At 30.6% G+C, this 20,156-nt stretch overlaps 2 protein-coding genes across 2 annotated transcripts; both read right to left on the reverse strand.

Moving 5' to 3' along the window:
* Positions 1-11,721: 11,721 nt before the first annotated feature.
* On the reverse strand, positions 11,722-12,293 carry LOC114168039 (ethylene-responsive transcription factor ERF027-like). The gene has a single exon (XM_028052834.1). The coding sequence runs from the start codon at positions 12,291-12,293 to the stop codon at positions 11,769-11,771; it is 525 nt and encodes a 174-aa protein (XP_027908635.1). The 3' UTR covers positions 11,722-11,768.
* Positions 12,294-14,048: 1,755 nt separating this feature from the next.
* On the reverse strand, positions 14,049-16,451 carry LOC114172494. The gene is made up of 2 exons (XM_028056951.1): positions 16,211-16,451; positions 14,049-14,515 (listed from the first exon to the last, which is right to left on the reverse strand). Exons 1-2 carry the CDS (start codon positions 16,385-16,387, stop codon positions 14,330-14,332), a joined length of 363 nt encoding a protein of 120 aa, XP_027912752.1. The 5' UTR covers positions 16,388-16,451; the 3' UTR covers positions 14,049-14,329.
* Positions 16,452-20,156: the final 3,705 nt, after the last annotated feature.

Genomic DNA, 20,156 nt, shown 5'->3' on the forward strand with positions numbered 1-20,156 from the left:
TGTCAACTCATACAAATAATAGTTAATGTAATTTTTTAATAACGTGTGAAATAAATTAAATAGGTTTCTAAAATTATTTATTATTTTTAGTTTGTATTTTCTTCTGTTAAATTAAAAGACAAAGTGCAGGATAAATATATAATTTTTTTTAGATATATTGGTGTCTTACAGCAGTAGTTGCTAACTTTTTTATGAATGTGACAAGAAAGCAAAAGGTGATTTGGATAGTAAGTTGCAAAGGTTTTGCTGTTGTAGAAAGCAGGAGCTGGGTGTTTCCCACCGTGGGATCAGTTTCCAGCTATTAGTGGCTATGAGAAAAGGTTTAAAACGTGTTTTTGCATGTTTTTATCCATTTTTGGTTACTATTTATTCTGCTTCTCCATACTAAGTATTGAAAATTGAAGGGTCACTGTCACAATTTGAGGGACAGCTCTACTCTACAATAGTTTAGTATTATTACTCTTTATTAAACTTATTTCTCCACGTTTAGTTTACAGTTATTTAGTTAACTAACGTTTTTAACTATATCAATAACAGCCATGTGGATAATGGATACATACTGTTCAATAAACTTCACTGTTAACTATATTAATTTAAACACTACATGAGTGAGTTCACATACAAGTATTTTTAAAAATATATTTAGCACAAAATATTCAACGTATATCGCGTTTTATTTTTAATCATCTTAAAAAAAGTATTAACAAAAAAATTTATATTTTAAGTTGGAATTTGGGAGCTGTGTTTCTCTATTTTTATTCTTAAGAATCGTATTCGTGGAAATATGATATCAGAACACCTTGCTTAAACCCGATTAAATCACAGTCGTATTCTTTCTAAATTTTTATATGCTTATATTTTTAATATATTACACTTTAATAAAGTGATATTAATTTCCCTTTTTATTAAAAAATATCGCATTGACCAATATTTAAATAAGATCTAACATATAAAAAATAAACAATTTACTATACGTAAAATAAAAGAAAATCTAATTTTATGAATGAAATGAGAAAAATAAGTGTCACACTATTAAAGCTGTAAAAATTTATGATCATTTACTAAAAACATAAGGGAGGTTAATATCTATTCAAATTCAAGGGAATGTGAATATACGTTTATTAAAAAAAATGTGAATATCTATTTTAGTATTAAAGAGAATGTGTGCATCATTTAGTGTGAACTCATGCAAGGTAAAAAAAAAAAATCTCACGCATGCACTTCGCTCACGTGTGTTTATTGATATTTAATTAAAATTTTGAAGAAAATTAATACATATAAGAATGAAACAAAAATAGATCTAACTCTCTTTTTTATAACCTTTTCACAAAAGGAGTGACGATTTCTAATGGAGGTTGAAAGATGAAAAACAAAATTTTTAAACTACTTCACTTATCGTCAGGTTATGAATATTACAAAATAGTTTTATTTTTTGAAAAAAAAAATTACTTGATTATTAATTATGCTTTAATTAAATAATATTTTGGTTATATATGTAATTTTAATTTTTTTTCATTACTATCATACTTGAAATTTTTGTATATACTCGTCGTATTTAAATGAATATTTTCTTAAGTATTAAAAAGAGGAAAAAACGTGATAGAACTATTTCGACGGTAGGGAAATTGACTTCGCAAATCCTCCATGAAAAGTTGTGTTCATATTACATGAGTATTCATGAAGAATCTATATTTCTCATAGTCAGTGTTTTATTACGTCATACTTTTGACGTCATTAATCAAACTGCATTATTCAGTTTTATGCAATGTCGATCAATTTTTTGTCCACATCTTGTTTTGTTGGCGTCATAATACGAGAAACCACTAAAATGTTCATAAATTCTCAACAAGAACAAGTAAATAGGAATAAATGTAAATAATAACTAATTTTTATTCGGATAATTTGTTCATTATGAAAAAGTAAAATTAAAGCTGAATAACGAAAAAGGGAAATGGGAGTCAGTGAAACACCAGGCCCATAAAAAGGGGGTTTAATACCAATTAAAGCCCATAAATATTTGACGAGCATTTTTTTATCGACGTTAAACAAAAAAACAAAAAACCAATTTGAGATCAAAGTAAAATAATTGTTCACGAGGCCCAAATAAGAAAAACATCAACAGAAAGTCCCACCTAACTATACAATGCAATCAGAAAAAAAATAAAAACTGATTCTTAAATATAATAATAATTATTGTAAAAAATTCTTAAAAATCTTTAATATTTTTATGGATTTGAGATTTGTAGACATAGTTAAGGAAATTGATTGTGTTCACAGCCAGAAGAGGGGTTTTGTTTTGGGCAAATAATTCTTAATACACTTATTTCTCCATTTCCATGTACAGTGGCAGCTCCAACATGGAAATAACATCCCACATTTTTCACTGAATTCAATTTCTTCATATTAGTGAAATCATTTGTTATATTATTTTTCAAACCACATAAGAGATTAATTTATGATATTCGTTGAAGTTCTTTTTTAGTAAGAGTATCATGGGAACTATACACCTTGGCGACCAAACTCTAAATGACCTATATGTATTTGCGTATTGGGTCAACTTCACGACGACTTATGTGTATGTGCGTACTAGGCTGATCTTAAGGCGACCTATGCGTATGGACTATTAGGCCGTCTTCCAGACAACCTTGTGTATGAATTATTGGGTCCACCTCAAGACGACCTATGTGTATTTGCGTACTAGGCCGACCTCAAGCCAACCAAGTTTGTGCAGATGTATTGTGTTTGGACTGGAGTCGACCTTATTGCAAGCACGTACTGTGCCTGACTTAGAGCTAACCTATGTACTTTGATGTACTGAACCCAACCTATCTGAAATGTCCAATTCACTTAAACTGCCCTCTCTCCTCAGGATAACGACAAAACAGTTAGTAACCACATCCCCACAAAGGTTGGGGTAACCCCGCACACGTCAACTACCTCTTGCAATCCTAGGAAGATTGAAGCAAGGATGAGTTGGAGACCTCTATGAAGCTAAACAACTGCTCTCCACCAAGGAAGAAGAAGATATGACCAGAAAAGACAAGTCTAAAGAGAAACGAAAGTATTCCTTTATATAACTTCTGACAAAAAGGTTGAATTGCGATCAGTGTGCATCTCTCGAATTTTGCTTTAACAAGAACAAGAACGCGTGAATATTTTTATATTATAAAATAATAGATATACTGATTAAAAGAAATATCCTAAAATTGATAAATAGTGAGGGAAGATACGAAAATGCAAATCAAATTGAAATTGGTAACAAGCCATACTCGTTTGATCCAAGGACATTTTAGGAATATAAATTGAAATTGATTAGTTATGCCTCCACTTGCACTTCCAACTATAACTGGTTAATGTACTTTTGGTCCTTGAAATTTAAATACTCTTTAACTTTAGTTATTAAAAAAAATCAAATCTTTTTTAATTTTTAAATCTTGATGGCGAAATTAAAATTTATTTCTGTCACAGACTTTGATAAAATTTGATTTTCGATCTTTACAAATTAATAAGACGAATTTAAAAATCAATTTATATTTATAATAGAAACTATTTTAGTTATTAATTTAACATCAATTATAATTTTTTAAAGTTATTTTTCAGGTTTATTATTTGAGCTATTTACTTAAATGGTGAAATTAGGAACGACCATCGCATTTCCAGAGTATTGTTCATTTTGAAGCGTGAAGATTCGTCATGGTTTTATCTTTAAAAGATGTCTCGCAAGATGGAAAGAAAGAAAAAGGAATATTTAATCTGTGTTTGACCTCGACGTCTAAGTGATGTGAGACTTATTAATATACCGAAATATATATATATATATATATATATATATATATATATATATATATATATATATATATATATATATATATATATATGCTTATGCAATAATGATAAGTAGGTGAAGAAAGATTTTTGTCTAAACTTTGAGATAGCAAAGACGCAGACAAATGAAATCAGGGTGGTCGGCTACGAGATATTAATTGGTGTTGCTCGATCGTGTTTGGAGATAAAGTTTGGACATTTTGTAGTTTACAAAAGTGGTTATGTTGGCCCATAGTGAAGGAACTGAAATGGCCACGTTCCGCAGCTTTTGTAAAGTGAAAATAAATAGCTGATGTAAGTAGATGTCGGCGATTTGTTCTATGTGGCTCATTCTTTCCTTCTCATTTCGATTACTAAACAACACTCTTTTTGACTTCGTCCCACCGACTCAATCTTTCATTCTCTGGCCCTCCATTATTTCATCACTGTTAACTCATCACCCATAACCAAAATACACTTAACCCACTCACTTCATATCTAATTCTCACCTCATTTTCTTCATCACCTTTTTGCTATAACGTCGCATTAAATATTAACACTTTTTATTTTACACTCTTCGTAAGGTTGTGGATGAACTTGCTCGCTCTTTTAACAAGTACACCATTCTTTCAAAAACTACTTTTTCTTCTTTGGTTAAGATTTCTTCATGTTTTTGTTTGCCACATAGTTTTGCTATATATATTAAACCAATTTGCTGAAACAAATACTTAACTTTATTACCATGTTTTTTTAACTATTTTCATCTTAATTATGCTTACATATTACACTCGTCAAAAACAGAGAATGGGTAAAAAGAGATACAAAAAAGCTGAACTACATATTTTATTTTGGTTACTGTGAAAAGTAACACAAGAACGATACAATAAGATTTTACAAAAGTACGTTATCTTTCCCTTAATTACTTACCTTTAATCAATAATAATAGTGATGGGAATGGGTCCATCGAAGATTATGATCTTAAAAGTTGTGTTAATATATATGTTGTCCAATTCCAAAAGTTAAAAAGTGTGTGCGGAGACCTAACATGGAACACTTTGTGGTGCCATATCAATTGTGATGGAGTAGTGAAGTACCGGAAGTAACACTAAAATCCGTTAATAACTTACCACTTTATTATACACATATAGGATAACATAAATAATTGTTAAGGTCTCGTGCTTTATTTGTCTCTCACTTTAAGAGTCAAACATTTGTAAGTGTAGAACAAAAATTAGGTTTCATCTAAATATTTAGTTTTTTTTTTCATCGTATGCAAATATACATCTCTAATTATGGTAATGGACAAATTAAAAAAAAATTATGAAAGTAGGCAAATCGTGCTGCTTTCACATGTTTTCTTATGAAGAAATCGTCCACCTCCATGACATTTTCTTGATTGAAGTGAGTCAAACAATCAAATGAAGAAATTATGTGGGGGCACACGTTTTTAGACCTGAAATCGTGTGAGGAGAAAATGTTTTTGCTTTGTAATCGATTACAGTGTGTTGTAATCGATTACTGATGTGTATTTTGTAATTCTGGGTTCATGTAATCGATTACAATGTGTTGTAATCGATTACTCATGGATATTTTATGATTCTAGATTCCTGTAATCGATTACACCTATTTGGTGATTGATTACAAGGAACGACTTCTAATATAAAATGAAAAATGACGTGTAAAATGAGTGTAATTTTCCTCTTTAACTAATATAAGTTTTTATATTAGTTAAAATGTGTTGTAATCAATTACTGATGTATATTTTATGATTCTAGATTTCTGTAATTGATTACAAGGAACGACTTCTAATATAAGATGAAAAATGACCTAAAAAATGAGTGTAATTTTTCTCTTTAACTAATATAAACAATTTTTATTCTCTCTCTCTTGCTAAGATTTTTATATGCTATTTTTAATATTTATGTCATACTCTCATCATGGGATAACATGATCTTTTATCAGAGTGGAGTTAGTTAAATGTGTTTCACACCAATATAAGAGATTTTTATTGTTTTTAATAGATTTTTTGCTTTGAAATATTTGTTAATAATTTAATTAAAAAATTAAAAATATTTTTTTTAATTTTTTATAGTATTTTAAAAAAAAATTGTTATTGTTTTTAATTTTATGTGAAAATAGTTTTTATTTTGAAATTTTTAGATAATTTTATTTTAAATATTTACTATATTTATTTTTTTAACAAAAAAATATTGTATTTTTATTTTTAATATATTAATAAAATTAAATAAAAAAATTATTATTATATAATTTCAATAATTTTAATTTTAATTTCAGATTTATTAATAATGTGATTGTTAGTGAAAAACTAACACGACAAGTGCATCGGTGCACATAGCAAGTAATAAGTATTTTATCGTTCTCTCCCAATGGACTTGTGCAACGCATGACAACTCTCGCAATTCACAACTCAATTAGACACAAAGTTCACACAAAAACAATGGAAACTCTTTTTGTATTTTATGATACAGTTGGTGTGCAACAAGAAATTAACATAGTGTATTTACAATTTATCAATATTAGACTTTAACCATTTCATTCTCATGCATTCTAAATTATCCCAATTCCATAATCATGTTAAAATCAATTCACAAGAATACTCAAATCCTATTCCTAGAGCCTTTGAGCCTATGATCACTCATTAAGTTTCAATTCCTTGAATCCTCAACAAGTGAAATCATGCATTAGTTTCAAGAATCTATGATTACTAATAAACCAAGTTCTATTCCTAGATACAAGCATCCATTAGGTATTTAATTTCAAATCTAGATTCTAAAGATGTTTTCCAACACCTCAAGAATCACAAATCAAGCATAGAAAAAATCCACATCAAGCATTAAGCATGGAAATCAAATACTAACATGAATTGGAAAAACATATAAATTAACAACACAATTTTACACAAGAATTCAATGATTTACATCTAATCTCAACAAATAGAAATTGCTCTCCATGGTGGAGAACCTAGGGTTTTACAAAATTGAAGAATAGGGAAGAAATCAGAACCATAAAGTAGAAACAATCCATCTCCCAAGGTTCTTGAATACTGCTCCATGGTTCAATTGCGTCTCCCATTCGCATCTCCGCCTTCAATTTCGTAGCCCATCATCCTCTCCAACCCAAAAGGGGTGAAACCTCCATGGATGAAGAAGGAAATCCAGGAAAGAGAAGGGAGAGTTTCCCAACACTCCTAATAGCCTCCAAGAGCCTCTCCCAAGCACCCAAGGTGTTTCTCTTCGTGAAAAAATGAGGAATCCCTAATACTCTCGTAGAAACATGATTAAATAACCATATTCGCGTATTGGGGTCGATAATCTCGCCCAGCGGCTTCATTCTCGCCCAGCGAGGCCTAAAATCGACATTCCCAGACATGTGCCTCGCTGGACGAGCCACATTTTCGTCCAGCGACTCGAATACTGCAGTTCTGGTCTGTCATTTTCGCCCAGCGAGCCGCCAGCTAGCCCAGCGAGTGACCCTGGCGCCCAATGGTCATTTTTTTGGCCTTCCAAGGTTGGTCCAAGGCAGTATATACATGTAGGTGAGTCCTTTCTCGATGTTTGCAGTGCTGGACTTGATCTCGGTGCCCCTCGATATGGGTATTTGTGTAAAAGCCAATCTTTCATGTTTAATCATGCTTCCTTGAGTTTCAACTTGTTTTCCTCCACCAGAATTGTTTCCTATTGTTTTATTTCACACACTCATAATAGAGATTAGAAGTAAAAAAACATAAAACAACTAAAATACGAAACAATGCAAGAACAACATAAACTAGAGGATTAAACAAGATAAAAGTTAGGGAAGAGTTGATTTTATTCACAAAACTTAACATCAATAAAAGGTAAAAAACAATGTTATCAGTGATGAATAATTTTATATATTATTAAAATCATATAATACTATTTACTTAATAATTTGATAACTACATTAAAATTAAAAATATACATATTTATTTATTTAAATAAATAATTTTAAATAATAAACTAAACTAAAATTTTCAAAATATATTCATATAAGAAATCAAAAATATTATTTATAATTTATTAACAAATATTTCAAAGTAAAAAATATATAAAAGAAATATATAATCACTATAAAATTTTAAGAAAACATATTTTTTTCTGAAAAATATTTTAGAAAAATACTTTAAAATTACAACACAAGTTTATAAAAAAAAATTGAAGGAAAATATATGGTCCAATGAGCACGGAATCACCTATTTATGTAATTTTTTTAAAAAATGTCTATATCGATAATTTTGTTAAAAAATTATACTATTTCAATAAAAAAAGTCTCAATTTTTATTTGTTGTAATTGATTATCAAATAGGTGTAATCGATTACACGAACCCAGAATCACAAAATACACATCAGTAATTGATTACAACATACTGTAATCGATTACAAAGCAAAAACGTTTTCTTCCCACACGATTTCAGGTCTAAAAACGTGGGTTTAATTAATCGTAAGGTACCCAGTTTGGTACTAGAGTGTCAAATTGGTACCCGCTTTTAAAAAAGTGTCAATTGCATCCCAACTTTTGAAAATTGCTTCAATTAGGTCCCTTTTAGACAGAGTTGACTAACGCCGTTAGTCAACGTGCCACGTGTCAATCTGTGGTTTTTTTGATTTTTTTTAAAAACAATTTTAATTTTTTTAAAATTTTTTTTAAAAAAAATTAAAAATGCCATGTGTCAAGTCCCTGTGTGTGACACGTGGCATTGTCAGTGCCACGTGGCATTGTAATGCCACGTGTCAGTATCAGATGCCATTGTGATGATTTCGATTTAGTGCCCATTTATGTTTTTTTGTTTCAATTTAGTACCTACTTATGTGTATTTGATTCAATTTTGACCTAATAATTTTTAATAATTAAAATATTTTTTAATAAAATTAAAAGTAATTAAGTATAAAAGTTTAAAAAAAATTAAGTATTTGATATTTATATTAAAATTTAGTGGTAAAAGTCATTTTAGTACTTATAAATAGCATAACATTCATACAAATAATAAATTTGGTCTGAAATTGAGAGAAACATTATAAATATTAGTACTTAATTTTGTAAAAATATTTATACTTAATTATTTTTAATCTTATAAAAAATGGATTACAAAAATATTTTAATTATTAAAAAAAAATTGGGACAAAATTGAATCAGATACACATACTTAGGTACTAAATTGAAACAAGAAGACATATATGGGGACCAAATCGAAATCAACACAATGACATCTAATAGTGACACTGACACGTGGCATTACAATGCCACGTGGCACTGACAATGCCACGTGTCACACACAGAGACTTGACACGTGGCATTTTAAATTTTTTTAAAAAAAATTAAAAAAAAAAATTAAAAATTTAAAAAAAAAAAATTTAAAAAAAAAAATCAAAAAAACCACAAATTGACACGTGGCACGTTGACTAACGGCGTTAGTCAACTCTGTCTGAAAGGGACCTAAATGAAACAATTTTCAAAAGTTAGGATGCAATTGACACTTTTTTAAAAGCGGGTACCAATTTGACACTCTAGTACCAAACTGGGTACCTTACGATTAATTAAACCAAAAACGTGTGTCCTCAACACGATTTCTTCATTTGACCGTTTGACTCTCTTCAATCAAGAAAAACATCACGAGAGTAGACGATTTTGTTGGAAAAGAGTCTAATATTTTTTATTAAATTTTTTATTGTTTTTTTTAAATAGACTGATGTTGGTACTTTAAAATTTTTTAAAATATAGTTTAAAATTAACTAACTCTACTTACATTAATCTATTGACCATTGTTTTTGTAATTTTTTTAATACCTTAGTATAAAGAAATTTGACTTTCAACTAAAGAAATTTGACACCATATAAAATTATTACACATAACGTAATCCATGGTACCGAAACCCTTCCTTTTAAAAGTCACCAAAGTCTAAGCCATTTCCTAAACTGGTGATTATCAATGTTCCAAAGTCGGTGTCCACTGGTGCATTTGCGCTTGTGACAGATACGTTTGTCTTCTTTCAGTTCTCTTGTTTTATGCTTTTGGTAATCAATAATTTAAAAAAAGAGAATTCTGATACGAACATCCTAGCAACAAAACTCTATGAAGCAGTGTTACAAAGTTGTCAATTGCCACTCTAAATTTTGTTTGAAAGGCTTACACGTGCGTGACCTCACTTGAGAGATAAAAAATATATTTGATTTGAATCATTCACTATCAAAAAGAAAAAAAGGTCAAAACAGAAAAAAAAAGGAAGAAAATTCTAGGACCATAAAGAAGAATTTTTTATTCAATATCCTTAGATGTTATTTTAAATACTTATAGCATGGTCTATTTGCAAGTTAATAGATTATTTCTCAAATCATTTGTAGTACAAGTAGAAATCTAATAATAATCTTTTGAATCAATTTCTTTTTGGTTGAGTAACCAAGGTAGCATGGACTTGGATTCGTTCTATCTTCGTTTACCAATGGAAAAAAACTATTTTTAAAACCCTTAATTTTATTATAATCATTCAACAACTTTAAATACTAGAATAAAATATTAAATTAATTTATTTAATTAAACTTCTAAATAAAAAGGCAATGAAAGAGATCGTAGGATGTAGGGGTGGCAATGCGGGCCGGCCCGTCCCGTTTAGGCCCGCCCCGCAAAAGGCCCGCACACCGCGGGTTGGCCTGCCCCGTCCCGCACATTTTATGCGGGCCGCATACTCTGGTCCGTCCCGCATATACGTTGGCCCGTGGGTTCGCGGGCCGGTCCGCTTTTTTTTTTTAATTTTATTTATTTATTTATTTATTTTATGATAAAATTTTCAATGTTTAAAAATTAGGAAACTTTAAGAAGTTCACAAAATTAAGTAAAGACTTTGGAGAATTAGATGATAAATTGATAATTCAACATTTTCATCATATTCATACTATGACATACACAATGTATTCTTTAAATTTTAGCACATTAAAAATTACATAATACTTGTCTTTTCCAATTATACAAGAATTTGAGATGTTAATGCAAGAGTCCATAAAAGAAGTAATTAATATACACAAGTGCAAGTTTTTTTTTTTTTTAATTTTATGCGAGCTTGCGGGCCGGCCCGCGTGGGCCGCAGGCCTATGCGGGCCGAGCCCGCGCGGGCCTGTGGGCTCAATATCCTGGCCCGTCCCCCGCTTTTTCTACGGGCCTACGGGCCAGACCCTAATTGCCATCCCTAGTAGGATGCAGTATAAAATTAGAAAGATGTACTGATCATTAGCATACCAGCAAAAAACACTTTAGAAATAGTAAATCTTTTAATGTTGTTATCATAAACTATTTTTAGGTTTGTCTATTAAGGTAACAATTTTTACAAAAAGAATGTGTAAAAAACAAGTGAGAAAGTTTAAAAAAAATTCTCAAGTCATACTTCTTATACTTATTCTCTTAATTAAGTTTTCCAAATTGAATAACATAGATAAAGAAAATTCAATAAAAAATATCCACTAAAATTTAAAAAATATACCAACATTAATATTAAAAATGGTTAAATATATTTTTGTCCATTAACTTTCAGTGAATTTTGGAATTATTCCATTTCAAAACTTTAGATCAGTTTAGTACTTTATCTTTCAAAATACATGAATTTAGTCATTTTAATCAAATGTGTGAATTTAGTCATTTTGATCAAATTTTGTTAGGTTTATTTGATATTTTTATGCATTTCATAATTGTATTGTCTATAATATTTGATATATTTTTGTTTTATTTATTAAGTCAAATACTATTATAAAATATACGTCAAATAAATTTAATCAAATTTGATTAAAAAGACTAAATTTAATTATTTCCAAAGATAAATAATTAAATTAATCTAAAATTTCACTATAAACTAATTTTAAAATTTACTAAGAGATAGAAAAGAGCGTTAAAAAATCTTAAAAACAATAGTGAAATTACACAGGTTTTCTGAAGTTCGTATGTCAAAAATAACTCCACAAAGTTTCTGCACCTTGTTTCTCCGGCGAGTTATCGGACGGTGGCGAGGTCATTCTGGGCGGCGACAGAAGCATTCCCCCGGCCATGTCAACGAGAAGACTTGGCATGCCGAAAAGGGCTTCCTCGTCAAGGAAATCGTTTTGAAACCACCATGGTGACGCATCAATGTGGGTAGCTTCAGTTTGCGATGCAATGTTGTGGGAAGCTTCAGTTTCAGCCTTCACCATTGCGGCTGCAGCGGAGGCAGCAGTACGTATATCCACCGCAGAGTTGGTTGCAGGGATTTGATACTTGGAAACGGAGTGAGGGAGGTTGAGAACGGCGCCGTCGCCTTTCAAGGCCAATGCTGCGACGTCGTAGGCGGCGGCGGCCATCTCCGGCGTGGGGAAGGTGCCGAGCCATATGCGGGAGGCCTTGCGCGGTTCGCGGATTTCGGAGACCCATTTTCTTCCCCGCGAACGGATTCCGCGGTAGAGTGGGTGCCTCTTGGAAGAGGGTGAGGGAGCCATGGTGGTTCTGTTCTGTTCTAAGGTTAATGATTTTATTGGTAAGAGGTGATGTTTGGAGGGACACTATAACTTGAATATATAACATGCATTACACTTGAATTAAAAAGGGTTTAGTTCATGGAAAATGAAGAAAAAATGAGATAATTTGGATTTGAAAAAAGATGGAAGAAACCAAATTGTTAAGGATCATCATATTTTGAGAACTCCCCAACGAACACTATAATTTACTTTTAGATTAATTTAGTTATTGAAAGAAAGAGATTTGTATTTAGAAAAAAATAACTGAAAGATGAGAAAAATAAATGTAAGATGAATTAAAAAAGTTTAGGAGTCAATATATGATGATCTTCTCTAATTATTTGTACGTGATGTAAATTTTTACATTAAAAAGGATAAAGTATGTAAAGATAAAAGTAGGTCCACTTTTTTTCTTAATTTGGAAAGGTTGAAAATATTTATGGGATTTTTTTTCTTTCATTTACCTTTTCAATGATTAAGAAAGAAGAAATAAAACATTATATTCTCCATTTCTCTCGTTTTCATGTCATATATGATATATGAAAAGAGAAATAAAAAACTACGAATAGAATAATGTTTTGATGTGACATTTTAATAAGATTTATTTTTATTTTAAAAAAAGAAAAGTTAAATAGATTAGTAGCTTTGGCGTGTTGGTTGACTTAGTTAGAGTTTTAATGAAAAAAAATAGACGAATTGGATTTTCTTAAAACATAAAATATCAAATTAAGATTTTTAAAGCTTTTCTCAATGAACACAATAGCTAATTCTATTAATCTATTTAATTGTTTGATTAAAAATACTTTATTATCTCATTTTCTTCAAAAATCTTTATTTTTTTTTATATTTTCTTATCATATGCATAATTTTCTTTTTGGCATACAAGTTCCTCCACTGGAAAAAGTTATTAAGGAGTCAAGGACTCGATTATTTAAGATCACATACAATTTTTACATGGCATAGTAAAATTTGTTCAAGTTATACAAAATCATTAATGGCATTTTATTGTGGAATATATTTAGATTAATTAAAATTATGATAATCTCAACGGCTAATTTTTTTCTTCCACTCCATCGTGTTTAGTGGAATAGTAAGATAAACATGATTTTTTGTCCATGTTTCTCTTCTTTTTGTACAGCCCAATGTAACTTATTCATAATCATCATTATTCAATACGGAATTTCAGGGTTAATTCAACAACGGGTGTCTACAATATTTGACATCTGGGAAGGAAGTGATAGAAGAAAACATATATAAATATGATAAGCAATTTAATATGTAAGAAAAAAAAAAAAGTCTGAATATCATTGTTCCCCACGTTTATAATGCACATGGGTCCATAGACTAACGAATAGAGAATTTAAGACGAACAATTCATTTTCTCTTCTTGCTGATAATGCGAGAAAGACAAAGACATCTGCTTCAATATATATATAGTACTTATCTACTACACCAAATATTATATCATATATTTTAAAAAAAGAGTTTGTATAAATTCAGATTTTCTTGTATCAATACAGTTTCATAACTTTTAGCAAATGTAGAACTTCGTGAAATATTTGCCCTTACTGTTTGCAGGGCACAAACCACCTGAAGTGTTGTCGGATTCTGTTCCCACATGTTTCACTACCATCCTAACATTTTTGGTATTCTGGGTCCAATTGTCATTTGTTTCATTTACAAGTGAATGTGATACTTTAATGTGTTTTCCAACTTCGTTGTTGTCTAGTGCCATGGAAAATCATAGGAGATCACTAGATATCAGAAAAAAAAAAAGTTTACATAGTGAACCAATGTAATTATCAAATCATCTGAAAATATAAAGTATGGTTAGTCACTCTTGTCAGGACTGAATGGCGGACATAAATTTCCGCCTAACCAAACCCACTTAAAAAAGAGTTCAGTGCTTATGCAAACACATTCAGTAACAAAACACGATTAAACGCAGACAAAACAGTATCAAGTTTGTAGTGAATTATAAAAATCTATATTCACAATAGTGTAGACCTGCAACTTATTTATTTCTTCTGCTCCTTGTCAACCTTGTTGTCTGTTTGCTCTGGAATTGGTTGTATTCTGACATAAGGTTTCCTGGTTAAAGTCTCTCCTCTTAGAGCAGCAATGTAGCGGTCATTAGTATCCTCCTTCCGCTTTAGTTCTCCGAGGTACTCTGCCAGTCTCTCTTTATTCACTTGCCCCATCATCTGATACATAATTAAAACAACTACATCGTTAGGATTTTCACCAAAGAAAGGAAATCACCTCGATGAAACAAGTGCGAACTTGACTATTTAATTCAACTCAACAAGTAATTTAACTTCTAAGATAAACGGAGCTTCTATTCCAATCCAAGATAGATCTTGCTGGTTACATATGTAGGTTTTAAATGATAAAGAAAAAAATATCAAAATGAAAAAAATGTGTGAAAAAAATACACATAAGAATGTATCATTTTAAGAAAAACCTCCACAATTAAATGGATAGAAAGTTGAATTACAGATTATGGAAAATGTGGGATCCAAGATACATTGGCCATTCACCCTATGGTTCTGAAGAGTTTTTCACAGCCTCACACCTGCAGGCTCTATATATGTTTAATGTTGAAGGAAACAAACCCTTCTGTTAAGAAACATACATAAATATACGACTATAACACAGTTAATTTGTTATGGAGAGGAAAAGTAGTCAAAACGAAGTCAATAAAGTATATATCGGACTTTGGCAGACATGGTCCATGGGATCTGAAGACTTGTTTTCGAGCCAAACAGTTCACAAGGAAGTTTCTCAATTATTTATCATAATGGTCACATGAAGGGTACAGGCGCAGATTAAAAATCGCAGAATGATGGCAAGCACCACCTGACAGCACTAGCCCATAATGAAGCCCGGATGGCTAAAGTATTGGAGTTGTAGCTGTATCTGATACTGATAGAAATATGACAGAGTTTTAGAAATGTATCCAAGGAGAATAGTCCAATTTTATTGACTGATATGTTTGAGATGAGGCTCCAACATTTTGAGTAGGACTAAAATTACACATGGCTCTACGTTTCCCCTGTATCGTTAAACTATAGCGAATTGTAGGAAATAGCTAGCTGAGTAGGACCAATGATGCTTCTTTGGCATTCTGAAAGGTATCGGGGAAAGGAATATAATTTTGAAACAAATACGAAAACAACAAATTCAAATATATAACAATGGCCTTTGTTGTCATCACAAGTATTGTTTTTGTAACAGATCCCTGTCATCCACTGATATAAATTATAATTGTGTATCTTGTATCCCTATTGTGTGATGTATCATTCACACTAATGTATCTAGGCTTCTCTTCACAGTAACCCCATTAGCTAAGAAATAGAAGAAAAAAAGAAAAATGTAAAACAGCAGGGGACTCTCCCAAAATTCAAATGACTATTTGTGGCTTCTCCTCTCCTCTATTTCCCTATTGAATCCCTTCACTCCACTCCCTTGGGCAAAGGCAATATCATCCCTTCTTCATTCTCTCCACTCCTACTACTAATTAACAGCCAGTTCATCTGCCATAACCCACCCAGGTGATTTTAATTTCCCCTTCTTACTCCCCCACTACTTCTATTCCACACGTATAATATAGTTCTAAACTCTGATCCACAATTATGGCTCATATAGTAAGATCAAGGAGCTTTCCCTACGAAAAAAGTTACGAATGGCATGTATGATATCAGCACAACACAAGTGGCTTATCTCAAAACCGCTACAGCAGTATAGCGGATAAATTATCAGCAGCAGCCGCAAAAGTATATACTAAGTTGAACTAGTGAATAAACAAACATAACCCTAATCCTAATCCTAAAAGGGTTTAAACTTTATTCATAAAGAAATACATAGAAAAGGATTGGAAGAGCGAAGGAGAGAGTTACCAACGATTCGGGACGAGCACTTCTGCGAAGATGGGTCTCGAGCTGCTCGTTGCGCGTGTTAGTGAGTTGCATAACGCCATAGCCTATGACGCCCGGAACGACGCCGCATATGGTGGCGAATGCAAGAAAGAAGGGTTTGGATTCGCGGGTCCTCCTCACGATCCATTTCCACGCCATCTCGCTCTTTCCACTCGTCGCTCTTCCTCTTCTCCAGACCTTTCTATGTAAAACGACAAAATTGTTGTACTCTTTATTTGAATTTATTTTTGGTAAAAAAAACATTATATTTGTGTATAAATCATTTTATATCAAATATCTATAAAATATATATATATATATATATATATATATATATATATATATATATATATATATATATATATATATATATATCAACGATATATAAAAAGAATATTCACTATCGTATATATATTTCGTTATTTCAATTTTATCTTTACTTATTATTTTAAAAACTAATTATTTTATAAATAATTTACTTTTAATCGTTAGTTTAAATATATTTTTTGTCGTTGTTTTAAAAATCTCTCTTATGTTTATATTTTATTTTTCTAATTTAATATTTAACAACTATTTTAAAAATTCATCATATATTCTTTATTGAAATGAAAGGAACCGAATTGAACTAAACTAAACAGAACCAGACCGAATCAAACTGAACCGGACTGGACCGAATCGAACCACACTGAACCGAAATGAACCGCACTAAACTGAATCGAACTGAACCGCATTGAATCGAACCGGACCGAATCGAACCACACTAAATCAGACTGCACTAAACCGAACCGGACCGAACCAAACTGAACTGAAATACTATTTAGTTGTGCTGAATTTTAAAACACCTTCAAAAAAAGAGGAAAAAATTTAAAGGAAAATTTTACACTTTCACAATTAATTAATATAGAGCAAAAGAATAATCGTTTTGTAATCTGCGCAAAAAATGTCATACTCAAAAGTTTTTTTCAGCACCACAATAATGTCCCTCTTAAACAATTGAAACATAATGTTTTTTCTCAAATTAAATATAATATAGCAAGTGTATAAACAATAACATATAAAAACAGTATACTTTCAATAAAAAGTCCAAAGGACAAATTTGAATTTGTTTGTATTCACCTTTCACATAAATAACTATTTTGTCAAAGTGAAGAACATAGAGTTCCGAAATTGGTAAAAGCCTAAATATTTTTAAAGAAATATTATAAGACGATGAAAAAGAGGGAGGAGTGAAACATTAAGTATAAAAAAATGAGAAAAATGCAAAAGACATATAACAGAAGAATAAAATGTTAGTTAGGGTTAAGGTTCGAAATAAGACATATCAATTGAGTGGGGTGTGAAGTGTTAGAATTGCAATGAAGGTGATAAGGTGGGACGACGAGAGCAAGGCGAAATGGCCTTATGTAGTAGTGACGGGGATGAGAAACTCAGGATCATTGTCTCAATGATGGTGATTGGATTAAAAAATGGAGTGTGCACAATGTGTAGGATAAGAGGCTATTGAAGAAAGATGACAAAATAAAATACATAATTCAATTAATGAGTAAATAATAAATAGAAGTTCAGTTTTTTAAAAATAGCCCGCAAAACAATACAAGTTAATTTTTTTTACTATAATATTTATTTTTTATTAAAAATAGTTTTTTTTTTCTACCTTAATATAATACAACTAATTATAGTTAAGTTTAGTTAGATTAATTTTGTTCATCTATAACAATATATAGAGAGAATATCCTCTTTTGTGTTCATATTTCGTTATTCCAATTTTATTCTTAATTATTATTTTAAAAACTAATTATTTTATAAATAGTTTACTTTTAACGTCTAAAAATCTCTTTTGTCTGCAACAATTATTTTAAAAACCTTTCTTATGTTCATATTTTATTTTTCTAATTTTACATTTAACAACTATTTTAAGAATTCATTATATATCCTTTATTGAACTGAACCGAACTGAATCGAATTGAACTGAACGAAACCGAACTAGACCGAACTGAACCAAACTGAATCGGATCGGACCAAACCGAAACGCACTAAACCGAACCGGTCGAACCGAACCAAACCGGATCGAATCAAACCGCACTAAACCGAATCGGACAAGACCAAATTGGACCAAACCAACTGAAATAAACCAAACCAAATTGAACCGAACCGAACCAAACTGAACTGAAATACTCTTTAGTTATGCTGAATTTTAAAACACCTTCAAAAAATGATAAAATCTAAAGAAAAAATTTCCACTTTCATAGTTAATTAATATAGAGCAAAAAGAGAGTTGCTTTGTAACGTGGGCAAAAAATGACATACCCATAAGTTTTTTCAGCACTAACACTACAATCGTAAGGTCTCTTTTAAACATTTGAAACATAATATTTTTTCCCAAATTAAATATAGCAAATGTATAAACAATAACATAAACAAATGTATACTTTTAATAAAAAAATTCAAAGGACAAGTTTGAATTTGTTTGTATTCACCTTTCACACAAATAACTATTTTGTCAAAGTGCAGAACATAGAGTTCTGAAATTAGTAAAAGTTTAAATATTTAAGAAAAATATTATAAGATGATGAAAAAGAAAAGTAAAATGGGAGCAGTGAAACATTAAGTATGAAAAAAATGAAAAGAATGCAAAAGACATATAAAAGAAGGATAAAATGTTAGTTAGGATTAAGGTTCAAAATAAGACATATCAGTTGGGTGAAATGTGAGGTGTTAGAATTGTAGTGAAGGTGGTAAGGTGGGACGACAAGAGCAAGGCGACATAGCCTTTTATAGTAGTGACGGAGATGAGAAGCTCGCGATCATTGTCTCAATGGTGATGATTTAATTAAAATATTGAGCGTGTGCGGTGTTTAGGATAAGATGTCATTGAAGACAAATGAGAAGATAAAATGCATAATTCAATTAGTGAGCAGTTAGAAGTTCAGTTTTTTAAAAATAAACGGTAAAATAATACGATTTAAATTTTATTATTATTTTTACTATAATTTTTTTTATTAAAAATAGTTTTTTTCTACCTTAATATAATACAACTAATTATAGTTAAGTTTAGTTAGATTAATTTTGTTCAGCTATAACAATATATGAAGAAAATATCTTCTTTTGTGTCCATATTTCGTTATTCCAATATTACCCTTAATTATTATTTTAAAAATTAATTATTTTATAAATAATTTACTTTTAACTGTTAGTCTAAAAATCTCTTTTGTCTGCAACAGTTGCTCTAAAAACCTCTCTTATGTTCATTTTTTTTTCTAATTATACATTTAACAACTATTTTAAAAATTCATTATATATCCTTTATTGAACTGAACCAAACCGAATCAAATTGAATTGAATTTAACCGGACTAGACCGAACTGAACTGAACCAAACTGAACCGAACCGAACCAAACCGCACTGAACCAAATTGAATCACACTAAACCGCATTGAACTGAAACGAACCAGACCAGACTGAACCGAATCGAACCGAACCAGACCAGACCGAATCGAATCGCACTAAACCAGACCGCACTAAATCGAGCTGGACCAGACTATATTGGACCGAACCGGACCGAACCAAACCAAACCAAACCTAATTGAACCGGACCGAACCAAACCAAATCAAACCAAACTGAAATACTCTTTAGTTGTGCTCGATTTTAAAACACCTTAAAAAAAGGATAAAATTTAAAGAAAAATTTTACAGTTTCATAATTAATTAATATAAAACAAAAGGAGAGTCGTTTTGTAATGTGCGCACAAAATGTCATACCTAAAAGTTTTTTTTAGCACCAACACCACAATCTTAAGGTCCCTTTTAAACAATTTAAACATAATGTTTTTTCCCAAATTAAATATAACAAATGCATAAACAATAACATAAACAAAAAAGGTATACTTTCAATAAAAAAAAATCAAAGGACAAGCTTGAATTTGTTTGTAT

Source organism: Vigna unguiculata, chromosome 2 (assembly GCF_004118075.2).
Source record: "Vigna unguiculata cultivar IT97K-499-35 chromosome 2, ASM411807v1, whole genome shotgun sequence".
In the NCBI taxonomy this organism is placed as follows: Eukaryota; Viridiplantae; Streptophyta; class Magnoliopsida; order Fabales; family Fabaceae; genus Vigna; species Vigna unguiculata.